The sequence below is a fragment of the Toxotes jaculatrix genome, chromosome 3, assembly GCF_017976425.1.
Source record: "Toxotes jaculatrix isolate fToxJac2 chromosome 3, fToxJac2.pri, whole genome shotgun sequence".
In the NCBI taxonomy this organism is placed as follows: domain Eukaryota; kingdom Metazoa; phylum Chordata; class Actinopteri; family Toxotidae; genus Toxotes; species Toxotes jaculatrix.
In genome coordinates this window covers 13753685-13774829 of record NC_054396.1, presented here as the reverse complement: position 1 = coordinate 13774829, position 21145 = coordinate 13753685, and the positions used below count along the sequence as shown (strand labels likewise).

The 21145-nt window shown below is 41.3% G+C and overlaps 1 protein-coding gene across 3 annotated transcripts in view; it reads right to left on the bottom strand.

Annotated features, from left to right (window-relative positions):
• The window catches only part of LOC121179098 (low-density lipoprotein receptor-related protein 1-like), an 86901-nt gene that overhangs the window by 43382 nt on the left and 22374 nt on the right, over positions 1 to 21145 (bottom strand). For 2 of the 3 annotated variants that reach the window (XM_041033721.1, XM_041033722.1), the window contains exons 3-10: positions 16273 to 16410; positions 12135 to 12254; positions 11236 to 11364; positions 10859 to 11122; positions 3505 to 3667; positions 2057 to 2279; positions 723 to 912; positions 466 to 609 (exon numbers count right to left, since the gene is read on the bottom strand). In XM_041033721.1, the coding sequence (XP_040889655.1) occupies positions 466 to 609; positions 723 to 912; positions 2057 to 2279; positions 3505 to 3667; positions 10859 to 11122; positions 11236 to 11364; positions 12135 to 12254; positions 16273 to 16410 (1371 nt within the window). Of the gene's footprint in view, positions 1 to 461; positions 610 to 722; positions 913 to 2056; positions 2280 to 3504; positions 3668 to 10858; positions 11123 to 11235; positions 11365 to 12134; positions 12255 to 16272; positions 16411 to 21145 lie in introns of those variants that run through there. The other variant, XM_041033723.1, reaches the window with a different exon arrangement.

Genomic DNA, 21145 nt, shown 5'->3' with positions numbered 1-21145 from the left:
TGGACGATAGAATATTGAAACACTTCTCAGAACAAGCTGAATCAGGCTGGCAGCTTTATGGGGAGGTCAGTGGATAGCTAGAGAGCCAAGCTAAGTTATGGTGCAGCTCAGCTACTTTGTTCATAGCTCTTTTCCAGCCTACAGCCCAGGGGGAGAACCGCATCCCTGATCCAACCTTGACTGCCCTTGGTTTTAGGTCAATAGAGCTGAATCACTGTGGCTCCTAAGCTCGCACTTACAGTTGTGCTGGGAGCATACACACTTCAGCTGCATCTGTGCTACAGTGCATCTCACTATTTAAACCTTTCTACTTGCTTGTGTTATGGCGAACTCATAATGTTTTTATCTATTTAATTTTCGAATTACTTGAGCTACCTCACAGTCTCTCCACGCGGCAACCTGGAGTAGAAATGTAATGTTGCTGAAATGTAACCTCTCTTTCATTACACTAGCAGTCTTACTCACTTTTGCAGGACTTGCCATCGCTGCCCAGGCTGAATCCAGAGCGACAGCGGCATGTTCGGGTCTTGTGGCCGTTTCCCAGTAGACAGATGTCAGAGCAGCCTCCAGCTTTCCCAAACTGGTCCACCTCACATGCATGGCTACGCACTGGACGCCAAGAGGGTGGCAAATGCAGTCACAAAACCATAAGCATCAATACAATATTCAGCTGTGCATGATACACTGATGTGTGTTTGTGAGTATGTGTGTGCGTAGCCTACCTGGAGGCTGACGTCTCTGGTGGTAGACGTGCAGAGCTCCTCCCTTATCCACCCTGGTCACCACTTGGTAGTCTGTGCTGTTGAAGCGGTTGACCCTGATCACGCTAGTCTTAGGCTGCATGTTAGCGTTGTCGGAGTTGGTGGCGTACAGATAGTTTTCAAACACAGTCAGCCCATATAGGTGCTCAATCTGAAAAAGAAAAAACAGAGGATTAGAAGAAGTGAAAAACACAAACACATGAGAAGGATGGTGCTGAATCAAGGGAACTAAAAAACACAGTTCATGATTTTCCTTGAGTTCCCCACTCTATGAAAAATTTGGCATGGTCTGTCTTGCAGCTAGAGGACAGGTGTACTCATAACATATTCTTAGCTAGTCTGGACAAAATCTCAATTTCCAATAAATTAACTTTCTTAATTAACAGTCCAACCACTGATTCGCTGTAGATATACAAGTGATTTATTTCCTTAGAATGTAAAAAAAGATTTATATGCTCTGATGAGGGTTATCTAGGCATCAGTACTGCCTTTGTGTCTAACCTGATGAAATCCAGAGAAAAATTATTTGACTTTGTTCATCACTTAGTATAAGCAAATGTCTTCTAAAAAAACACTTTCAGTGTCTTACTCGCCTGCGTCACCTTCATGCAGTGTCTTGGCTTTGTGCAGTGTGAGCATTCCCTTGATTCATTTGCTTGTAAACAATAATACACACTGATGTGTCCTGATATATGCCAATTTGAGCTTCTGAACTGTATTTTTACCCAATAAAAAGTTTCCCATGCAGCCCGAGGAGACCGGTCAGGCCCAAACTCAGCATCATCAATATCCACACTTCCTTTTAACCTTTACCTGAAGGATGTACATGTACTAATGCCCTGTTACAGGTGCGCACATACACACACTCAAATGAGGAGATTGTGGTTTGTGTGTGAGTGTGTCTGTGTCCGTAGGCTCAGTAAGTAAATTAAAGCCATTATTTCTCCACAGATCACAGTAAAAGCCATGGTAACAGGTTTAAGAGCCACTGTGCTTCACCCTCGCTGCAACATTAACAGCCTCAGTATTAGACACTATTAATCAGCAGCTTTAATGAAAAACCAAATGTCCAGCATCTTCTCTCTCTTCTCATAACTCACTGGCACAAGAACACATTACAGGAGTACACAGGGGAAACATAAAGTGTATTATAGATATATGGGGAACTGTAAAGCACACTAGTGTTTGTAGAGTGTTATGAATAACATACACAAGAACAGTAAATTTATGAGAGATCATCTCTCTGCTGGTGGCAGATTATAGGAGTGTGGTGTGTCCGGTACAGCCGTTCTCACCAGCAGGCCTTGGATGATGGTGTGTCGGTTCTTGCCTTCGTAGTCCACCACCTCGATGTAGTCCAGATAGGCATCGGCCCAGTACACGAGCCTGCTGACGAGGTCCAGCGTGATGCCGTGGGGGAACACAATCTTACTGTCCACGAGCTTGGTACGGTTCTGACCATCCATGTCGCAGCGCTCCACCTTAGGGATCTGACCGTAGTCTGTGAAGAACACCTTCCTGCAGAAACAAAGGATCAGACCTGAATGAGGACAAATGGACGGATAGATCAACTCATTTTCAGCACATCTGGCTTTGTAATAACGGACTGATCACCCTTATTTTCAGCAACTCTCGTATAGCATTTTCATGACCAAAAATGTTGGGTTCTCCTTGAATATTTGCAGTTTTACAGGCATTGCCTGATTCTGAAGGAACATATTTCTACTGTAAACCTGATTTAGAACCAAATGCAGCTAAATGCAGAACGTCAGAGCAATATCATTATTTATGTTTTTCACTGAAGCCAAAACAAAACTTGTGACTTAATTATAGCTTCAAATAACAAACCATGCTCACAGCAATTATAAATGTGTTGGCAAGCAACAACTGTTTTGAAACAAATGCCTTGAACAAGCTGTATAACAACAGTAATGAAATATTAATTTCACAATTAGTAACCAGGAGATGAAGCCAAACAGAAATATATCAATACTGTTATTTTGTCAGTTTGACTTATATAGTGAATGCAGTAAAGGGTTTGTGTGGGATTTGAGGAAAGGTTTGTGTTCACTAATTTAACAGCACAGCAAAAGATGATTTTTGCTGTATATTGTAGTTATTGCTGTTTTTCTCCCCCTCTAACGACACTGCAGACTACAGTTTAAAAAAAAAAAAAACAGCTTCACTGAAGGTATCTGACCTTGTTACTGGAAGAACCAATTACAGCAGAGGAAATTGCGTGGGATGAAAACGATGCATGTAGCTACATGTAGCTACAAGCAAATGTGTGCACACATACACACATTCTCCCACCCCCCCGACCCCGAACACACAAGCTCGCACACACAAAAGCAGGCACCATAGATATACACACACTGTCGGGAATTCAGTTGGAAAGTCTTCTTATAAACAAAAGAGCCGAAACAAAAACATGCTTTAACACTCGAGACCTATGCAGTCAGTGTTCCACAATGCAAACAGCACATCTGTGTTCAATTACTCCTTCGTCAAAACCTCCATTTAGGTCCCCCTCACATTTCAAAGTTGGGTAACAATGACAGATGACAGAAGTCAGAAAGTCTGACTCCAGTCGCTCTTGTGGACTCTAAGTTTGCATGGAGCACTTTGAGGAGGATCCCTGCATGAGTGCATGCAGAAAACTAGCACACATGCATATAGAGCACCTCTGTCTGCGTATGTGTGTGTTTATGTGTACAATAAAAAGCAAGATTTTCAAACTGACCCCATAGTGGGGTCCAGGGCGATGCCTTTAGGGTTGTACAGCTCCTGGTCCAGGAGGGTGACACATGTCTGCCCATCCTTGTCACACACGAAGATCCTGTCGTCCACGTCATCCACAAAGTAGAAGTTTCCGGTGAGCCAGTCGATGGCCATCTGCTCCACATCTGGACAGAGGGGGAAGAGGAGAAGGAGGAGGGGTGAGGAGGGGGTGTGATAGGACACAGGAGGTGCAGGGGGAAGCAAAAACAGTGTTTTTAGTCCTTGAATTGATTCATTTTGACTGGCACTGAACTTGAGCGTGTGATGTTGTTGTACATACTTGTAGCAGATGGGTGAGAGGTTTGACTCATAGTCATGTGATGAAGTAAATTAGTCAGCAATACTGTGTAGCAGCTACTTCAACAGCTCTTGCTCTCTAACACATTCACATGTACATTCACGCACAGTCTACAGTTTCAGGTTTGAACTAGGGGCAGTTTTCCTGACTGACAAACGAGATGACAGCCAGCTCCAATTAGCAAGTGTCTATGTAATGTGTCTGTCATTCAAAGCCACTCAGACAGACAGAATATGAGACAGGCTGTTTGTTGCTTCGAGGGGTGTGATGCTGCTGTAGCTGTAGCTAAGCGACGACGGGTGTGTGGTTTCCGCTGGGTTTATTTTACAGAGGCACAGCTCACGGGGAAGACCGGTGCCCCACCCGCCAATGAAAATCAAACACCTAGACGTGCTCACATGGCACCACACAGGCACTTTGTAGAACATTCACAGCCTGCAGAAAGCTCCACATAGACAAGGCTGGAGAGGGAAGAACACGAATACCCCTGATCTATCCAAACTGTTCTGAATGTGGTGCAAGACCACATAGGGAGGGTCTGAAACAGGAGAAAAGAAACAGTGAAAAAGAATAACATGAGACATTAATATACCCCTCTCTCTGGTTCTCTCTTTCCCTCCTCTTCCTTCCTTTCCTCAAACAGCAGCTCAGCCACACTGAGTCTGAGCCAAGGATCAGAGAAAGAAGGCTATTGTTAAAGCTGAAGTAAAGAAGATGTTAGGATATTAAAGGTCCAAAATGATTTTCCTGTGGTATATTTACTCAAGTACTGTGCTGTACATTTTTTTATTTTACTATATATATTTTTTACTTTACTATATTGAAGAGGAAACTATTTTGTTTTTACTCCACTACATTTCTAACAGCTAGTTACTCTGCATACTGAAATCTTAAAAATCTATCATGAACACATAAAATATGATGCATTACTATACTGAATATTAAACAATCCAACATTATATAAAAGAGTTACAATTAGCATCAGATACATTAAAATGATGCTAACACAGTGCATCAGTAATAATGACATGGATTTTACTCTACCAGCATAATGAGTACATTTAACTGTTTTAGTTAAAAGCACATTTTGCTAATAATGCAGTTTACCTCTAATAAATGATTATTTTTCTATTTGGCCACTTGGGGGCAGTAATAAGATGAACACAACTATTACCTTTAAGTTTCTAAGCTCAGTTTTAACATCCAGCAACAGAGAGGAGCATTAGCATCCATTTAAAGTTGCGTTTGAGTCTACAAGGTGAATGTAGATCCAACATTAAGTCCAACAAAATAACCATAAAAAAAAGACTTTCTTCTGCCAAAAATGATGCTTTGATGGTGGTGATGGTGAACCAAAACAGGAAATTTGTGGCCAGAAAACCAAAACACTGAGCTGGAAGACACTAAACCACTTCATATAGCTAAGGTGAACTACAGAGTCATATGAAAATTATCTGTGGGTTTCACAAAGCAGTCATGTGATGCATTGTTAATATGAAAATACTCATTATAGCCATCGTCATCATTTAATTAACATTTTAAATGCAAGATTTTTGCTGCTTCAAATTAAAGTAAGTAACTATACATCTGCATTTGAACTAGAGAAAGTGAGAGAAAGAGTAGAGATACAGGCTTCACAAACCACAAGACTTGTATTTTCACAGCTGCTATTAACTGTCCTCACACACATACACAAACACCTCAGATATAGGACTAAAGTCATGCTGCAGGGGTCCTTGATCATGCAGAGCTCAGTGCTAAGGGTGGTGGTCTAACGTGGGGGTATGTTTACCAGGGCGATCAGGTCACTGTGCTGATTTGGGGGAGAGCAGAGGATCAATTTCTCGAGGAAAGAAAAAAAAAATGGGGTGGGGGAAATGACGAAGCAGATTCCTCTGCACAAGAGTGCAATAAAAGTGCGCGCACTGAAAGCTTACCAGCTATAGACCAATAAATCTCTCTGTAATGCCAGAGGAGCCCTCTGTGTTTAGAATAACTGACACATTTTTCTGAAGAGCACGACTTGCAGAGGGAGGGAAATGGCACACTTTCAAATATGTTGGGTTTGAGTAAAAGTAGAAAACGGATAAAAGTAAAACGCACGGAGGAGGTTGGAGCAGAAAGGAAGAAAAAGTGAGAAAAAAAGAAAGAAGACAGAAGAAAAGTAAGGAGGAGAGAGAGAGAGATCTGATTTCCACCAGGGAAACTTGGCCATTGTGCAGCAGCATTTCTGAGGTTTATGGGAATCAGGGGCCATATTCCCAAAGGTGCTCTTAATTTTTAACACAGACTTCTCTGTTTAAACGCTTCCAGCTGCCCAACAACACACTGATTCACTGATTAAGCAATGGATAAACAAAGGGACAGAAAAGAGGAGATTGCGCAATATAATAAGTGTGCTGAAAGCTGAGGGAAAAAAAAAACAAAAAAACAAAAAAACGCCTGTCCCCTGACACCCCCTGCTCTGCATTTTCCTCCATTTCTGCTAAACAGAAATGGTTTCAGCAAAACCAGAGACTTTTCTATCTCCTCCCATTCTCCTTCCCTCTCTCCTCCTCTATGCATCATCCCCCTATCCCTCCCCTTTGTCTGCTCCCCAGAGGTGGGAAAACAGTCTGGATTCATTAACTGCAGCTCTGACTGTCTGAAACTATGCTATAAAAACAACACAGCATAATTGAAAAAACAGAACCGGCTGCCTTCTTCATTTTTTTTCCCTCCTCTCTCTAAACAACTTGTTTTCTATATGTTGTTTTTTTTTTGTTCATCTCTGTGGTCCCTGTTGGTCCACGACAAACGACAGCCAAGTGGATGGCTGGGAAATGTACTAAATGGAGCAATGCTAGGCAATAACTATATGTAAGAGTAGAAGTGAGAGGCATATAGAGGCACCCGCTGCTAGCACTGCACTGCTAACACAGGGGATCAGTAGTGTTGTAATTAAAGATTAAGATTAAGAGTAATATCACTAGCATTACTTTAAATGGAGCTTGTAGGGCTTTGATATCTCTGAATTGTCACTTTTAAACTGTGACCGAAGTTTTGACACCAAGCGCTCATTCACCCCAACCCCCACTTCCCTTCAGCAACCACCAGCACTCCAAAAACACTCCCGCAACACTCCCATCTGGAGAAAGCGTCACACCAGAAAAACACAGGCAGGGAGAGAATGAAAATGAAAAATGAAATGAAAAAACCAAACAAACAAAAAGCTTTTTTGGCTCTAAATGTGGTTTTGTTAAGGTCCTCCAGCTCCATATGACCAAAGGAAATAAAGTAAAGACTACAAATGTCTTTCATAGTTCGGAGTTGACGTGTGCGAGGGGTAAAGAGGAGGTGAGAGAGAGAGAGGGAGAGGGAGAAGGAGAGGGAGCTTTAAAGCTGAACTATGTGTTGAATGGACAGAAGATTTGAAAATGTGCTGACTGGCTTGCCTTTTAACAGCACATGACCTCTTAAGGAGATTTCAGGCCAGTGTCTGTGTTAAGCAGCACACTATAGCTCACTGTGCAGGGGTGGGGGAGCAGTTACTGTAGCTCTTACAGTACATGCAGGGAAGAGAGGCTTAGTGACAGCTCTGGGATCAGTCCTTCTGAGCGTGTGAGGCATCAGTGTCTACTTTTTACTGAATGGAAATCTATCTCTATTTCATTTTTAAGTTTCTCCCAAGGGAGAGCTCTCAGCACCCATACATTTCAAACAATTGCTCAAACTGATTTTCACCTCTTTATATGCATTCAAAAGATGTTTGTTTCCTGTTTCAACAAGGCGTCTCTCACCACAGATAAGGATGAATGATGTCTGACAAGCACAGCTCATTGAGAAAAGGCTGCACGTCATCGAAAGTGATAAGATTCTAAAATAAAAGCTAAACTTAGTGGAAAAAATAAATGGCATTATTTACTACCACGCAGGTTACATGATACATCACCACTTTCATGTGTTTCACAATGACTGTGAGCGACCGGTACAGTTAACAATGGCGAGTAAACAGGCAGTGTCAAATACAGAGCGAAAGTAAGTGTATGTTTTCATGAACTTTGAAAGTATAAACTGGGAGTAAGTGAGGGAGAGTGAGAGTGCGAGGTTGGGGGGGGTGGAGACACATCTGGACAACTCATCTGTGGCATACTGAGGTCATGAGTCACTCCAACCACACGTGCATCATATCCTGTATGTTCACCTCTTAGCCATTGGTTGCTGCTGGTTCCTTCCCTGTTGACTGTAAGCATAAATCTGCTCCTCCTTTTTTGTCACACTCACACGCCAGCAGCCTGTCCAAAAGGTCCAACTCTGCTGTCTGTGCAGTCGCTCCAGATTATGGACTGGAACAGATGAGAAAAATCTGCCCTTTGTGTTCTATGTTTTTTTTTTTTTTTTCCATTTCTTTTTTTGTGCTGACGCATGTGCAGGCTGTGTGGGGTCGGCTGGGTGGTCAAAGGATGCAGATTTTCCAGGCATCACCTGTCTAATGTTTTATATCATATCCAGGGCCTGTTTAACTAAAATATGGTTGCTACACAGACACAATCATGACCTATCTCCCTCTCTCTCTAGAATCGAAATGCCTTCATATAGCATCTGTGAGCCTTTTTTCTCATCTTGGTCACACACATATAGATATGAAAACAGAGATGTTATCACTTGGATACAGGAAGTGCAGTGCCCTTCAATTGCCTCCTTTATTTCAGCAATGCAGCTCTGATCCACCATCATCAGTCATGCACATCCTGTCCTTGTTCCTAAATGCAGCCAGTTCTCCATTTTGTGTGTGAGATTGTGTGTATGTGTTCACACGCGTGCACACGAATCTCTCAGTATGTGTCTGCACATGAGCGCTGCAGTGTGTGTGTGTGGGGGGGGGGGGCAGGCGTGGAGAACCCATCCGAAGCTGCTGGAATTTCCTGCAAATTCTTCTGGTCCTTAAAGTCCAATGTGAGCCGAGTTACAGCTGCACAATTAAAGTAACAAGTGATAAATCTTTTCTTTTTTTCTTTTTATTATTACTAAGCACAAATACATCAACGTGGCACTATTTCAATTACTTTGAGATGGGTGTTATGATGTCCTGCTTCCTGCATGAGCTTGATTGATTAAAAGATGTATTGTATATAACAGGTCTGGTGTTTGCGAGGCTCACAATAGACAGAGACGTGGATCAGGCTTCTTCATCTTATTACTGTGAGAGATGCCAAAATGCCTCATGCATAATTTTCATTGTTCTGAGCTTGTCTGATAGCATCTGGTTCGAAATGAACATATTTCTAAATGACAGCCACACCACATTGTGCGTGCATGGGGAAGACAGAGCGGGCCCGACTGTCATTGTTCGGTCTTTTCATTTTCTCTGATGGTCTGCACTGAGAAAGTCATTTCTGTCATGTTAATGCATTCTTTAGTCACATGGAAAAGGGATGTGAATAGAGACAAGCTGCTTGCACACTGAGTGAATGTGATCGGTCATAATGTTTGCAAGTAAAAAAAACACAGAAACAGAAAGAAAGAGGAGTAAACCAGAGCTATATTATTCCATACAATGACAGTATTTCTGAATTACCCTAATTAGAAGCGAAGTTAAGGGACTGTGGTGAGAACCGGGGAAGGACAGGGCAGAGAATATGAATATAATGACTGAGTGAGTGCAGTGTTGTTTTGATTCAAGGCAAAGTCCTTTAATTAATGTTTGCAGATAAGTATGACAGTGCAGATAGAAAAAAAAAAACATCTGTCAACCAGCCCTCACAATGAGGCATCCCTGCTGGCTTTGTGAGGATGAAGTTGTTGTTTTTGTCGCTACTTTCCATCTGACTCACCGAAGACAAGCTTCCCAAAAACCAGGCCATGACTTGGCTAGGAATACGAGGCTTGAAGAAAAGGGGTGATAAAGGGAGGGAGGGGAAGCGGGGTGTGGGTGTGGCGGCTTTAAACCCGCAGGTCGTCTACAATCAGGAGCACACATGCATACACCAATCAGCCACAACAATGAAACCAGTTACCGGTTTCAGTGTTGTGTCTGACTGGTGTACACGTCTGCATTCAATCACGCTCCTTGCATCTCCACTGTCTCTCTTGCTTAGTTTCATTTTTTCAAGACGAAAGAATCTTCTGTGTTTTCTGAAGCGAAACTTAAGCCATGAAAAAACACAGCTGCTTCTAATGTGTTCCCATAATATAAGTGACTCACAGGCCATGCACAAGCACAGAGACGCTAAGGGCACGTCTATTCCACAGGTATCGATGCTCAGTGATCAGTTTGGCGACATTTCTGGGCATTTTTTTGTCCACCTGTTTACATTTGACTTGTAAAGTTGTTTAAAAAAACCCACAGGTGTACATGAGAAGTTTCAGAACTAGCAGGCTGAGCTGAATGTGCATCTAGCTTATTTAATAGTTTCAAGGTCCACCTGCGGCAGGAGTTGTGTATCTTCATCTTTATGCATCTGATGTGCGCATCACTTCTATGCTTCACTTCACCCAGACCTGCATGAATAATGGAAGCGTGGAATATACTGTACTTTTCTGAGCAAAAATGCTAAAGAAACACAGAATTCATCATCCTCCTTTGTGTATGAAGCAAGAGAAAATGTGTGACTGCTTGTCACACACACATCCAATGTGAGTGATGTACAAATTAAAATTCAAAATATCTTTCCTGGAGCGTGGTGCAGGTCTGAGGTCTTTTGCATTGCGTGTCTAAAAACAACCCTAGAAACAAAGCTGGATGATTCAGTGTGAAAAAATTATGAGAAGTTGGACAGATTGCTGTGTAGCCACAGGTGGTGTAAAGTGCCTCCGGCCTGCGTGCCATTATAGCAGCACTTGCTGCAGAAGCTAATCAAATTTGCAGTGGAAATCCAAGTTATGTGTGGCTCTCAGGAATTAAAAAAAAAAAAAAGAAGTACTGAAAATTGGACGGTGACATTTTGCTGTGTACTCTGGCCTGTGCAGATCCTACTGTGCTGCAGCGCTACTGTTCATTATAAACGCCAGGTGAACCATCACGGTGTGGTGTACTCACGGTGCAGGCTGAGGGAAATGTTGATGACTCTCTCCTCAGTGAAGCTCTTCAGATTGGGGATCTTGGCACATTTCAGGTGTGTGGATGAAGGAGAGTCTCCTACGTGGATCCAGCAGACAGTCTCCTGAGCATACAGGAAATCCATGGCTGTGGTTTGTTTAGTGCTGGTGGACAGCAGGCTGTGGACTGTGGTGCCGCTCAGGGAGGTGGCTTGGATGTTTTGGGAGTTGGCAATCAACAGGACAGGCAGACGGTCGACTGGCACTGAAAAATGTAACAGGATGGACAAAACTAAAGGTAAACAGGAGGAACATGAAGAGAACGTCTCCACAGTCTCAGTCAGAGATTCAGTCCTGCTGTTGTCTGCTGGTACTTACCATTCTTGGCCTTGCAAGAACGGTTGTCTGGCTGAGACAAGTAGCCCTCCACACAGGAGCAGGTGTAGGAGCCTTCAGTGTTGGTACAGGACTGACTGCAGGTCCCATACACAGTGCACTCATCAAAATCTGAACCACAAAAACACAGATGGCCTTATTACTCAGTTAAAGTAAAATAAAAAAAAACAAAAAAAACAAAACAAAACAGTAAATGTCAGTTCAGAAATAGCACAAACAGAGGATAAAAACATAAACCTCTCCACAGATGACATATAAAAGTGCTGATTAAAACTACTCCCTCTCTCTTTCTTTTACTAACAACAAATGCTTCAGTGCAGGTCTGTGTTTCATGTTTAGTTTATTTTTGCCAGATTGAGTTCGTGATTCATTAAAGGTCTAATATTTTACAGGCTTGTTGTACAAAAACACCATTATATAAGCGATGTTTGCAAGTGTTCCTCATCAATGCCAGTCAGTCCTCTGTAACCTCAATGGCTGCTGAGATTTCAATGTTTCTAAACAGGCTTTTGTGGAAAATGCCCCACACTCCCACGCCCCCTGAACTACCCACTGTGTGCTCTGCACTTGGTTTCGTTTCTCGAAAACCTGAGTAAACACTGGTGCTGCTTCGGATGCTGAAAGAACTTCAGTGCTGATGCGGAATCACTGGACAAGAAAGTATGTGAACCACGTAAGCTTATGTTTGTTGTTGATGCAGCACAGCAAACAACATTTTACACGCCCACAGTGGTATTCTGATCCTGTCATTGCATAAAAATACATATAATATGACAACATGAAGATGAATCATCTGGTGTTTTTTCATTGTGAGTTATTGATTACATGCTTGAAGCACATAACAGGCTGCAGGTATCACTGAGGTCCTTATAGAAACTCACCTTTACATGTCTTTCCATCGGGGCTGATCTCATAACCGCTCTTACAGTAACAAGCGGGCCCTCCTGGAGTTACCGCACAGTGTTCCTGACAACCCATGAGCGAGCAGTTGGACATATACTCTGAACACAGAGACAACAGAGACAACAGAGACAGGAGGGGGAGAGAGGACAATGATGTAATAAATGCACAAACAACAGAAGAGTGTTTATTCATGTTTCTTTCCTGTTGCCCTCATTGTTATTGGGGCTGAAAAACATCAGTGGGTCTAATGGGAGGTAGATTTGTGCATAATTATGTAATAATCCACTTGACATACCACAACAAAGCCGCAAATTATACTGTTCATTATCACTCAGGTTTCATTCATCCTGCTAGGTACTATCTGGCAGAAAACACAGAGCTTACAGCATGCCTGTAGGAATCAGGCGCAGGTGCTGCTGAAGCTGCCATTGTTCACTTTCTGGAGAATATTTACAGCTCAGCAGGGCGCTCAAGTGCATAAATACTTGACGTGTACGGATGAATTGTTGAACCATACTCTGCAGCCTCCTCCTGATAATGAGGCACATATTTGGATACTCAGATTCCGCTCAGTTACTCACCATCTAAGCATTAGAACTAACATGAGATGTGATCTACAGTAAGTGTATCTGAATGTAGAGTGACTACATGTCAGCACTGCAGAAACTGAAAGCCTCACAGACACAGCGCCTCGATCTGGCCTTGAGAACAAAAAAAACATCTATTCAACCAGAATGCGTCACTGGTGAGAGCACTGAGTTCTGAGTTGGAAATAATAAGTGTACAACAACATAGTACAATGGAGGTGATGATACAGAATTATAAAAACAACAACATTTTCACATTTAGCCTTGGAGCCTTGGGAAAGGGATTTTGGCACATGATTAAATGTGGGGGTTTTTTTTGTTTGTTTTTTGGTCACGAGTTCACATTATTACTGCTATTAGAACCTATCCAGCTGGGCAGCAGCATAAATCTTTGTTCTCTTGTTCTGAATGTGGTTCTGCTGTTGACAGATCTGCATTTTCAGTAGTTCTCTGGACCAAATTTTGGCCCTGCTCAGTAGATAATTCCAAATGTGAAAAAAAAGAAATTTTAGTGCTAGCATTACAGACAATTACAGCTTGTCAAGCTAATACATCATCACACACATAAGAGAGGCTGCAGGATGTGTAACTGCAACCACCATTCTACATTATCCTCATCATACTGAGGAAAAATAATGGCAAGTTCAGCAAACGCAGATATGCCTGCCTTGATCTTTGAGATATTTGTGAATGAAAAAAATTAACTTATCAAGGTCATAACGTTTACAGCATTATGAAAAAGAAACAGGAGCTAGTCTTAAAATGTCACCAGGCCAAACTTCACCAAAAATGCAGATATGTTAAATTTTATGTTTGCCTATTTCAAGTGTGGCAACAATAAGACTTCCTGGACATCTTTAGCTCACCTCACATATAATGACAATAGCAATATTCATCACTTCTCCTTATTGCTGCACAAATTGTTACATAAGTTGATATGGTTGATTTGCATTATGGGTGATTTGTGCATGTGCAGCTGCTGAATGTCAGCTCCAAATACGAGTCTGGACAGAAAGACTGACATTCTTTGATTCTGTGTTAAATGTGACATTCATTTATTTCCTTTGCATAGCTGAAATATTTGGGTTCTTTCAAAGTATGAAGTGATGTGAAGATGGATTGCTCCTTAAAGTATAAATAAATATGAAATACAAAACCTCTGAATAGAAGGCAAACAACCACCTCAGACCCGCATCCACAGTCAATACTCTCCTGCTAACCCCCGGCCATCTCCAAGACTACGTCTACATCAAATATGAAAGGGCACAAACACAACACGCTCCGATCACACCTTGCAGTCAGCTGACCGACTGCATAATGGAATTTCAGCAGAGTTTTCAACAGTGCACTGCATATCCTGTGAGATATAAATCAAGACACGGTGAGTCATAGTCAAACAGACATGGCCATGTCAAACCAGGCTGAGATCTATCAGTCACAAATGATTCACTTTTCCCAGAAACACTGGCAGGCAATTCACACTAGCACAACACCTCCGGGGAGAGAGGAGCAGAGTGGGATCAAGAATCTCTTCTTCAAGGCGCCACACTTTCAAGATAAAAGAAACAAAAACCCACAGTTCTGTTGCTGTACTGTACATATTTTTGAGCTACTGACTTGAACCTGAACAGTTCCAAACACCTATGACTGCTAAAAAAAAAAAAAAAAAAAAGCAAAAAAGCCAATGCTGCTAATCCCTATACAGTGTAATGAATGTTACAGAGGGGCAACAAGTACACAAGTATTCCTGTTGCACTCCAGAGGCTTGCTAGGACAACCACAGTTCAAATTACAGACGTGCCCGGAATTTTCCAAAACAAGTCTGAGCACCAAACAACTGAGATGTGTTTAGAAAACCAACGTGGGCAACAATGTAAACAACCTACCATGAGACATACCACAAAATATTTATTTTGGAGCAAAGAGACGTACATAAAATGTTCTGTTTTGGTGCATAATGCAAACCACTCACATCTACTGGATGACCCCCCCCCTCCCCACCCAACTGGAGCATCCAACAACATGCATGTATCCAACATGTATGTTTCAGACACACACATAAAAAGTCCAAACTGTTCATTCTAATTCTAACTCAAACCCTAAACGCAAGTCTTAGCCTTAAAATATTTGGTCAGCCTTGTTCGAGCAGCATATTTGTCCCCAGAACATGAGGTCAACACACACACATACACAGTCCTACGCATACACACATGAAAACACACATATATGGAAGACCATTCTAACCTCAAAGTCCAGCCAGCCTGAAAGTGCATGAAAATTTGATGTCCTTTCCCATGCTGCTCTCCATGTTTCTTTAATAAATATTTCATCCCCGCTCATTTTTTAAGTGAAAGTGTAGTGGAGAGATGAAAAAAAAAGAAAAATACAGATATAGAGAAGACAGGTGCCCACCTCAGTAAGAGAGAAGAATGACAGGCTGGCCCTCAGGAGAGCAAGAGACGGTCAGGTTAGTATTTGAATTTTAAAAAGAAAATCTCAGAGCCTTGGAATAAATAATACTGAAATCTTATATTTTGCTTCTGTATCTCAGCCGCAGGTATCTGTACAGGCTGGAGGTGTGAAAGGCAGTTTATGTACGTATCAAGCGAAATGAAAGCCGACTATTAACACCAACCAAGGTTATTCAAGCGCAATATTCACTTCAGGGTATGTATTAATGATGGAGTAGTAACTGCTGCTGGAATTTCTACCATTTATGTGACATGTGTTAGGATTTAGACTAATTCAAGACACAAAGCAGCTTGGTGGATGGTATTTGATCATCTCTCATCAGCTGTGTTCCTCTGCGAACATTCTGACTGTCATACTTACTGACAAAGGAAGCACTAGGTGCAATTAAAGTTCCCTTTAGAACATCACTATTTCCAGGCATTATTCATCCGTGCAGTGAAGATATTGAGGTCTTTTGCACAATAAAGCTCTATTTTCCTCTGGTGTGGTCAACTCAGTCAGCACATTCTTTAAAAAGGGATTACATTCTTTAGGCTCATCATAAATTACTTCCTGGTTTCTGGTTTCACAATGACTACTTCTCTCTTTTAATGGATGTTTAACAGGACGAATTCATGACTGTCTTGCTTCAGATATACAGGGTAAAGGGCAGAAATACAGGATGTCAAAGATAAACTTAGCTGTGTCATTATATAGCACTCAGAACTGTGGCATGATGGGAAAAAAGCAACACATACAGCACGTTTTAACACAGAACACAGTACAATTCAATATATATTTCAATATATACCACCTAAGGTGGAATCAAGGTGGAATCAATCTGTTACTGTGACTTCACAGCTATTTCACAGTGTGAGGGTTTCAGGAGTGAGAACTACACAATAAGTAAGTGACAAATAGTACAGTAAAAATCCAGTCAGACTTCCCACTCCCATTTCTGTCACGCAAACAAGATGCACTTGCACAAGAATTGTCTGAATTATTACTAACCCCTCTTTACACTCAAATTAACAAAAAAAAGTCTTAACAGCAGTATGGACGTGTGTGACAGTGATACCTCTGCAGTGCGGTCCCTCATCCCAGCCGTCAGTACAGTCTGGAGCCCCGTTGCACAGTTTGCTCATGTGGATGCAGACCTCCGTTCCTCCACACTGGTATTCATTGGGAGGGCACCGTGACACAGTGCTGTGTGGACCTGAGAAAAAAACAATACACACACACACAGTCAAAGAAAGAAGTGAAGTTGTGTTTATTACTAATTTGTGCTATTTCCAAATGCAGCTTTCCCTTTTTCTGTAACATTCCCTCAAATAAATAATTACTTGTCAGCTGTGATATTCAATGTCTTCAAAATTTTGCAAATTTAAGGAAATCCTCAGGAATTTTACATGAGAAAATTTCTTTTTAATGTTTCACCTTGGTTAAATATTAATTTGGTTATTTATCAATTCTGATACACACGCGGCATCAAACAAATTAGGGACAACAGATGGTCCAACAGATGACTCCTGCAAAAAAATGACTAGAGATATTTGTGGAAGATATTATTGGTAATAATCAACTAGTGCTGCTACTAAGAATTATTTTCATTATCAATTCATTTCTTTTCCCCTTTTCTTAAATGATTTATCATTTATCAAAATAGCTGCTAGTCAGTTTTTCAGTCAGCCAATTAATCGATTAATCAACTAATCAACTATCATTTCAGCTCTGTAATTAACCTATTAATGCAACCCAAAGAAATTCTTCCTTAGTCACATAAATAATCGTTATTTGATGTATATTTAATGTGTACTTGACTAGAGCTGTATATCAAAGTACAAAAGGCATTCTTAAAATCGTTCAGTGAATTTTGGAGAGCTCTGTTTGCACCTCTGACAACTAAAGTGACTAAAACTGTTCTTTCTGCTTTGGGTTTGAAGTAAGAACCACTCTCAGCAGGCAGAAGCTGGAGCACAATGTTGTACCAAAATGGATATCACTGCACCACCTTCTCTGTGAACACAGCTCCAGCTGTGCCACTCCGCACACCCGTTGCAAGCAGAGCCATGAAGGCACATATATTAAAGCACCATGTAGCCATGATTTCCTAAGACTGATTTTAGCCTAGGCTGTTTGTCATATGCCCTCTCTCTCTGTCCCTTTCATCCATTTTGTGCTGACTATAAACTGCTCAGTAAAGCAGAAATGCTTTAAAATCAATCTTTATAAAATACTGGCCTTTCATCCTGTCAGTGGATGACAGACTTTCTGACAGACAGCGGGCACTATGTGTGGCTGACAACATATTTGTCAAACTGCTACAACAGAGAAATGTTTCTCTACCATTTTGCCCTGTGACTGCACATCAAGCTATCTGTTCTTTAATATCTGTGGATGGCAGCACTGGGGTGGGTCTCATCACAAACCATCCTACACCCAGATACAAGACAGAGGTAAACCTGCAGTGGGTGTGCAGCAAACATTACGAATACACTAAAAACAGGAGTGACTTTTAAGTATGCTAACCATTACTGGGAATCAATGGGCCAATCATCACTTCTTAATATTTCTGCATGCAGTTCATTGTCTAAAAGTTTATATTGACATGGGTTTTAATATTTCAAAGAAATTGAGCAACTCAACTCTGTCAAAGGTATTTTCGGCATCCCAGTGGCAGTAAAACAGTGACTTCCTCATAATGACGAATAATCTTCTGATATTGCTGAATTCCTGTCTGTCTAATATAGATTCATTCTGGTCGCTGTCATTTACATCTGGCAAGAAGATTTTATACAGTATCTTTAAATCTACATTTAGGAAACTTATTGGTCTTAGGTTTTCACATTTATTACATAGTTTACCAAGTTTGGGTAGAAATGTAATCAGAGCTCCTCTTGCACTTTTATGAAATATAACACAGACGCTCAAGGAGAAGAGCAAATGCACTATAGTCATACAGCAAAGGCCATTTGTTTGTGAGGAAATTGTTTAGAGGATCACTCAGTAACTACGCTGATAATGAGACAACGTACGTCAGTATCTGTCTGACTCAGCATGATGTTGATCAATCACAGGATACATTTGCTTTGCTGTAATTAATCTAAGCTGTGTGTCGAAATGTTGGGAAAAACAGAAAACTTTCTGCAGGGTTATCAAGGAGAAACCCAGTACCAGGTACTGTTCTTGTACTGTCAAACAAATGTGTGTGTCAAACAGGTATGTTTTTACTGAGTATCTCTGTAAAACCAAGAGAAAGACAAATTTATTTTGATGTATCAGAGACAGTTTAGATTCTGAAATGAAGTCATTTGCTCAAGAAAAACAGGTTGTCAGCCGGTTTCCCTCTTTTTCTAACGCTAGCCGTTTCACTCCCTTACCTCGTTTCACAACACTTCTGCCTTTCCCTTCTCATCCATCATGGATTTACATTCATCTTTTCCTCTTGCCAACTTAACAGGCAAAACCACAAGGCAGAAATCCAAAGAACCATTGTGGCAGCATAAGATGGCCGCTAGGGAAAACTAGCAGGAACTACAAACACACCATTATCCTAGCTGGGCCAAGCCAAATGACTACCTACAGCGTTCATCCATCCCAGAGGCAAAACACCAACAATAAGCTTGCCAGTATAGTGGCATGCAGGCCTGGTATAGTAGTATGCGCTAAGACAGGACTTTGGGATTCCTATGAAAGAAAACATATTCATCTTGGGTGAATATGACTTTGGCCAAAAACTGCTCCTCCTCTTAGACTCTAAATCTGAGCAGCTTTAACTCGATATACAAGTGAATATTCTGCTGAAATCCTTTGCCAAGCACAGAGGGCTTTTCTCCTTAACAACCTTATTTCTGAACTCTTTTTCTTGGATGAAGTTTCCTGCCTCGTGACTCTGACCAGACCTCCATCCACAAAAAGACTAATGACTCAGCACAACTTCTGTCCTAAAGTCCAACCAGTCCATGTGTCGGCCACAGCCTTGTGCTGTATCGCCAAACTGCAAATTTTTGACACAATAAGTCACAGCTATATTAACCACAGTGATTATTTTAACAGCATTAATGTCTTTGTAAAAAGTTCTTAACCACAGTTGCTGTCTTGTAGTCATGATACATGAAATATCTGCATGTTCCAACCACGTTTGTGGCATTGTGTGTTTGAATCACACCAGACAAGGGGATGTTTCTCTTAAAGACATAGTAAGAGGTTGATAGATTTGTCTAAACTACCTGTCAAAAGTCTTAGAACACCTACATTTTTATAGTTTTTATTGAAATTTAAGCAGTGTTCAAAGGTTAGCTGTAAAGTGTCCAAGGTGGAAAAAGAAAGTTTAGGTCACCCAAAACTGAAAAAATTATGTAAATCTAAACAATGGAGGTAAATTAAGCGTTGAAAGTTATTGAAAACAACTTCAATTAACCGTGTTACTACACCCTCTGATGCATTATTAGGACAATACTGTACTGCAGGAAGTAGAACTGTATATTACTAAATGAATGATGAGAAAAAGGCGAGTAACAAAGCAAGACAGATTGGTTGGCTAGAGGTTCATCCAACAGCAAGATAATGACCCAAAACATTACAGAAAAAGAACTAAACGGTGGCTTCACATGATGAAGACCAACACAGTCTCCACACTTAAACCCCATGGTTTGCTGGTTTGGGATGAACTGGACAGAAGAAGAAAGAAAAGAAACCTGCAAGTGCAACTCATTTGTGGGAACTTCTCCAACAGTGTTGGGACAAACTTTCTGAGCAGTATCAGTATGTTTGGCTGCTGGATGAGTCAAAACATTTAGATTTAATTTAGTTCAACAAGAAGAAACAGTGACACATTAAATTATGTAAATTTAAATAACAGCTGTAAAAATGAGTCAGTTTTCATTAACTGAAAATTAGATACAAACAAGATGTAGCATGATGCAAAGACTTGTTGTCTTTCCTCTCTCCCTTCTCTCGTACTTTAACTTAATTTGAAACCCGTCACTCCTCTGCAGGGCTCATCTTTCTCTGTCTATGTGGAACGTCAAACTGTTGGTTGTCCCACCTCCTACTCATTCCCTCTCCCTCTTTATCTCTCCCCATTATTTTTCCTCCAACATCTGTTGACCCATTTACAGTCAGTGTCTAAGAGGGAGGGCAATACGTGGAAAAATGAAAACAGTTAGAGACAAAGAGAGGGACAGAGACAGACAGTGAGGAAAAGCAGAAAGGAGACACAGAAGACCAAGTGGAACACCTCATCCACAGGAAGTGGACAGAGCCCCACAAGGCTTCATTCTTGTGCGAGCTGGCAGCGGTGCAGCAGTGGAAAAGGCATTGCTAATTTGAATTAAACAGGGTCTTTTATTCAACATTCCTCTACTGTGAGGGAGCCAGGTTAGCAGGCCCAAACCCTTTTTTCTCGGAGAAGTTTCTATTTGCTCTATTCCTCCACGCAGCTCGTTGACTAGTTCGGTGAAAGATCTATACAAGCTGGCTGGTACAGCCTCAGCTATTCTGTTGTATAGCTCAATTAGAGCCTCTAGGGAAAAGGAAAATTATCTTGGTGTCTCCGTCATCGACCCATCCAAGCTATCCTTGTGACAACTGCCAGTGGTTGACAGCTGATGCTGGAGATTTGACTATTCTTTTCCTATGGAGAACCACTGCTTGTTCCAAGGTTTCATTTTTACAGACGTCACAGAGACGTGAGCAAATATCAGGATGTTTCCTTTTTCCACAGGTCTTTTCTGACGCAACACTTTGCCTGAGGGTGCCTTACTTCTAAAAATGTAAAATTGAAAAAGTGCAATAAAGAGATTAACTCCTTATATTTGAATGAATATCTAGGGTAGCAGTATCAACACCTGATGAATACTTTTCTGCGGTGGAAGTCACCATTAGAGCCAAACAAAGCCTTTCTTCTCTAAGCATCTATCAAAACAAGATTGCGGCATGCTAGATTTCAG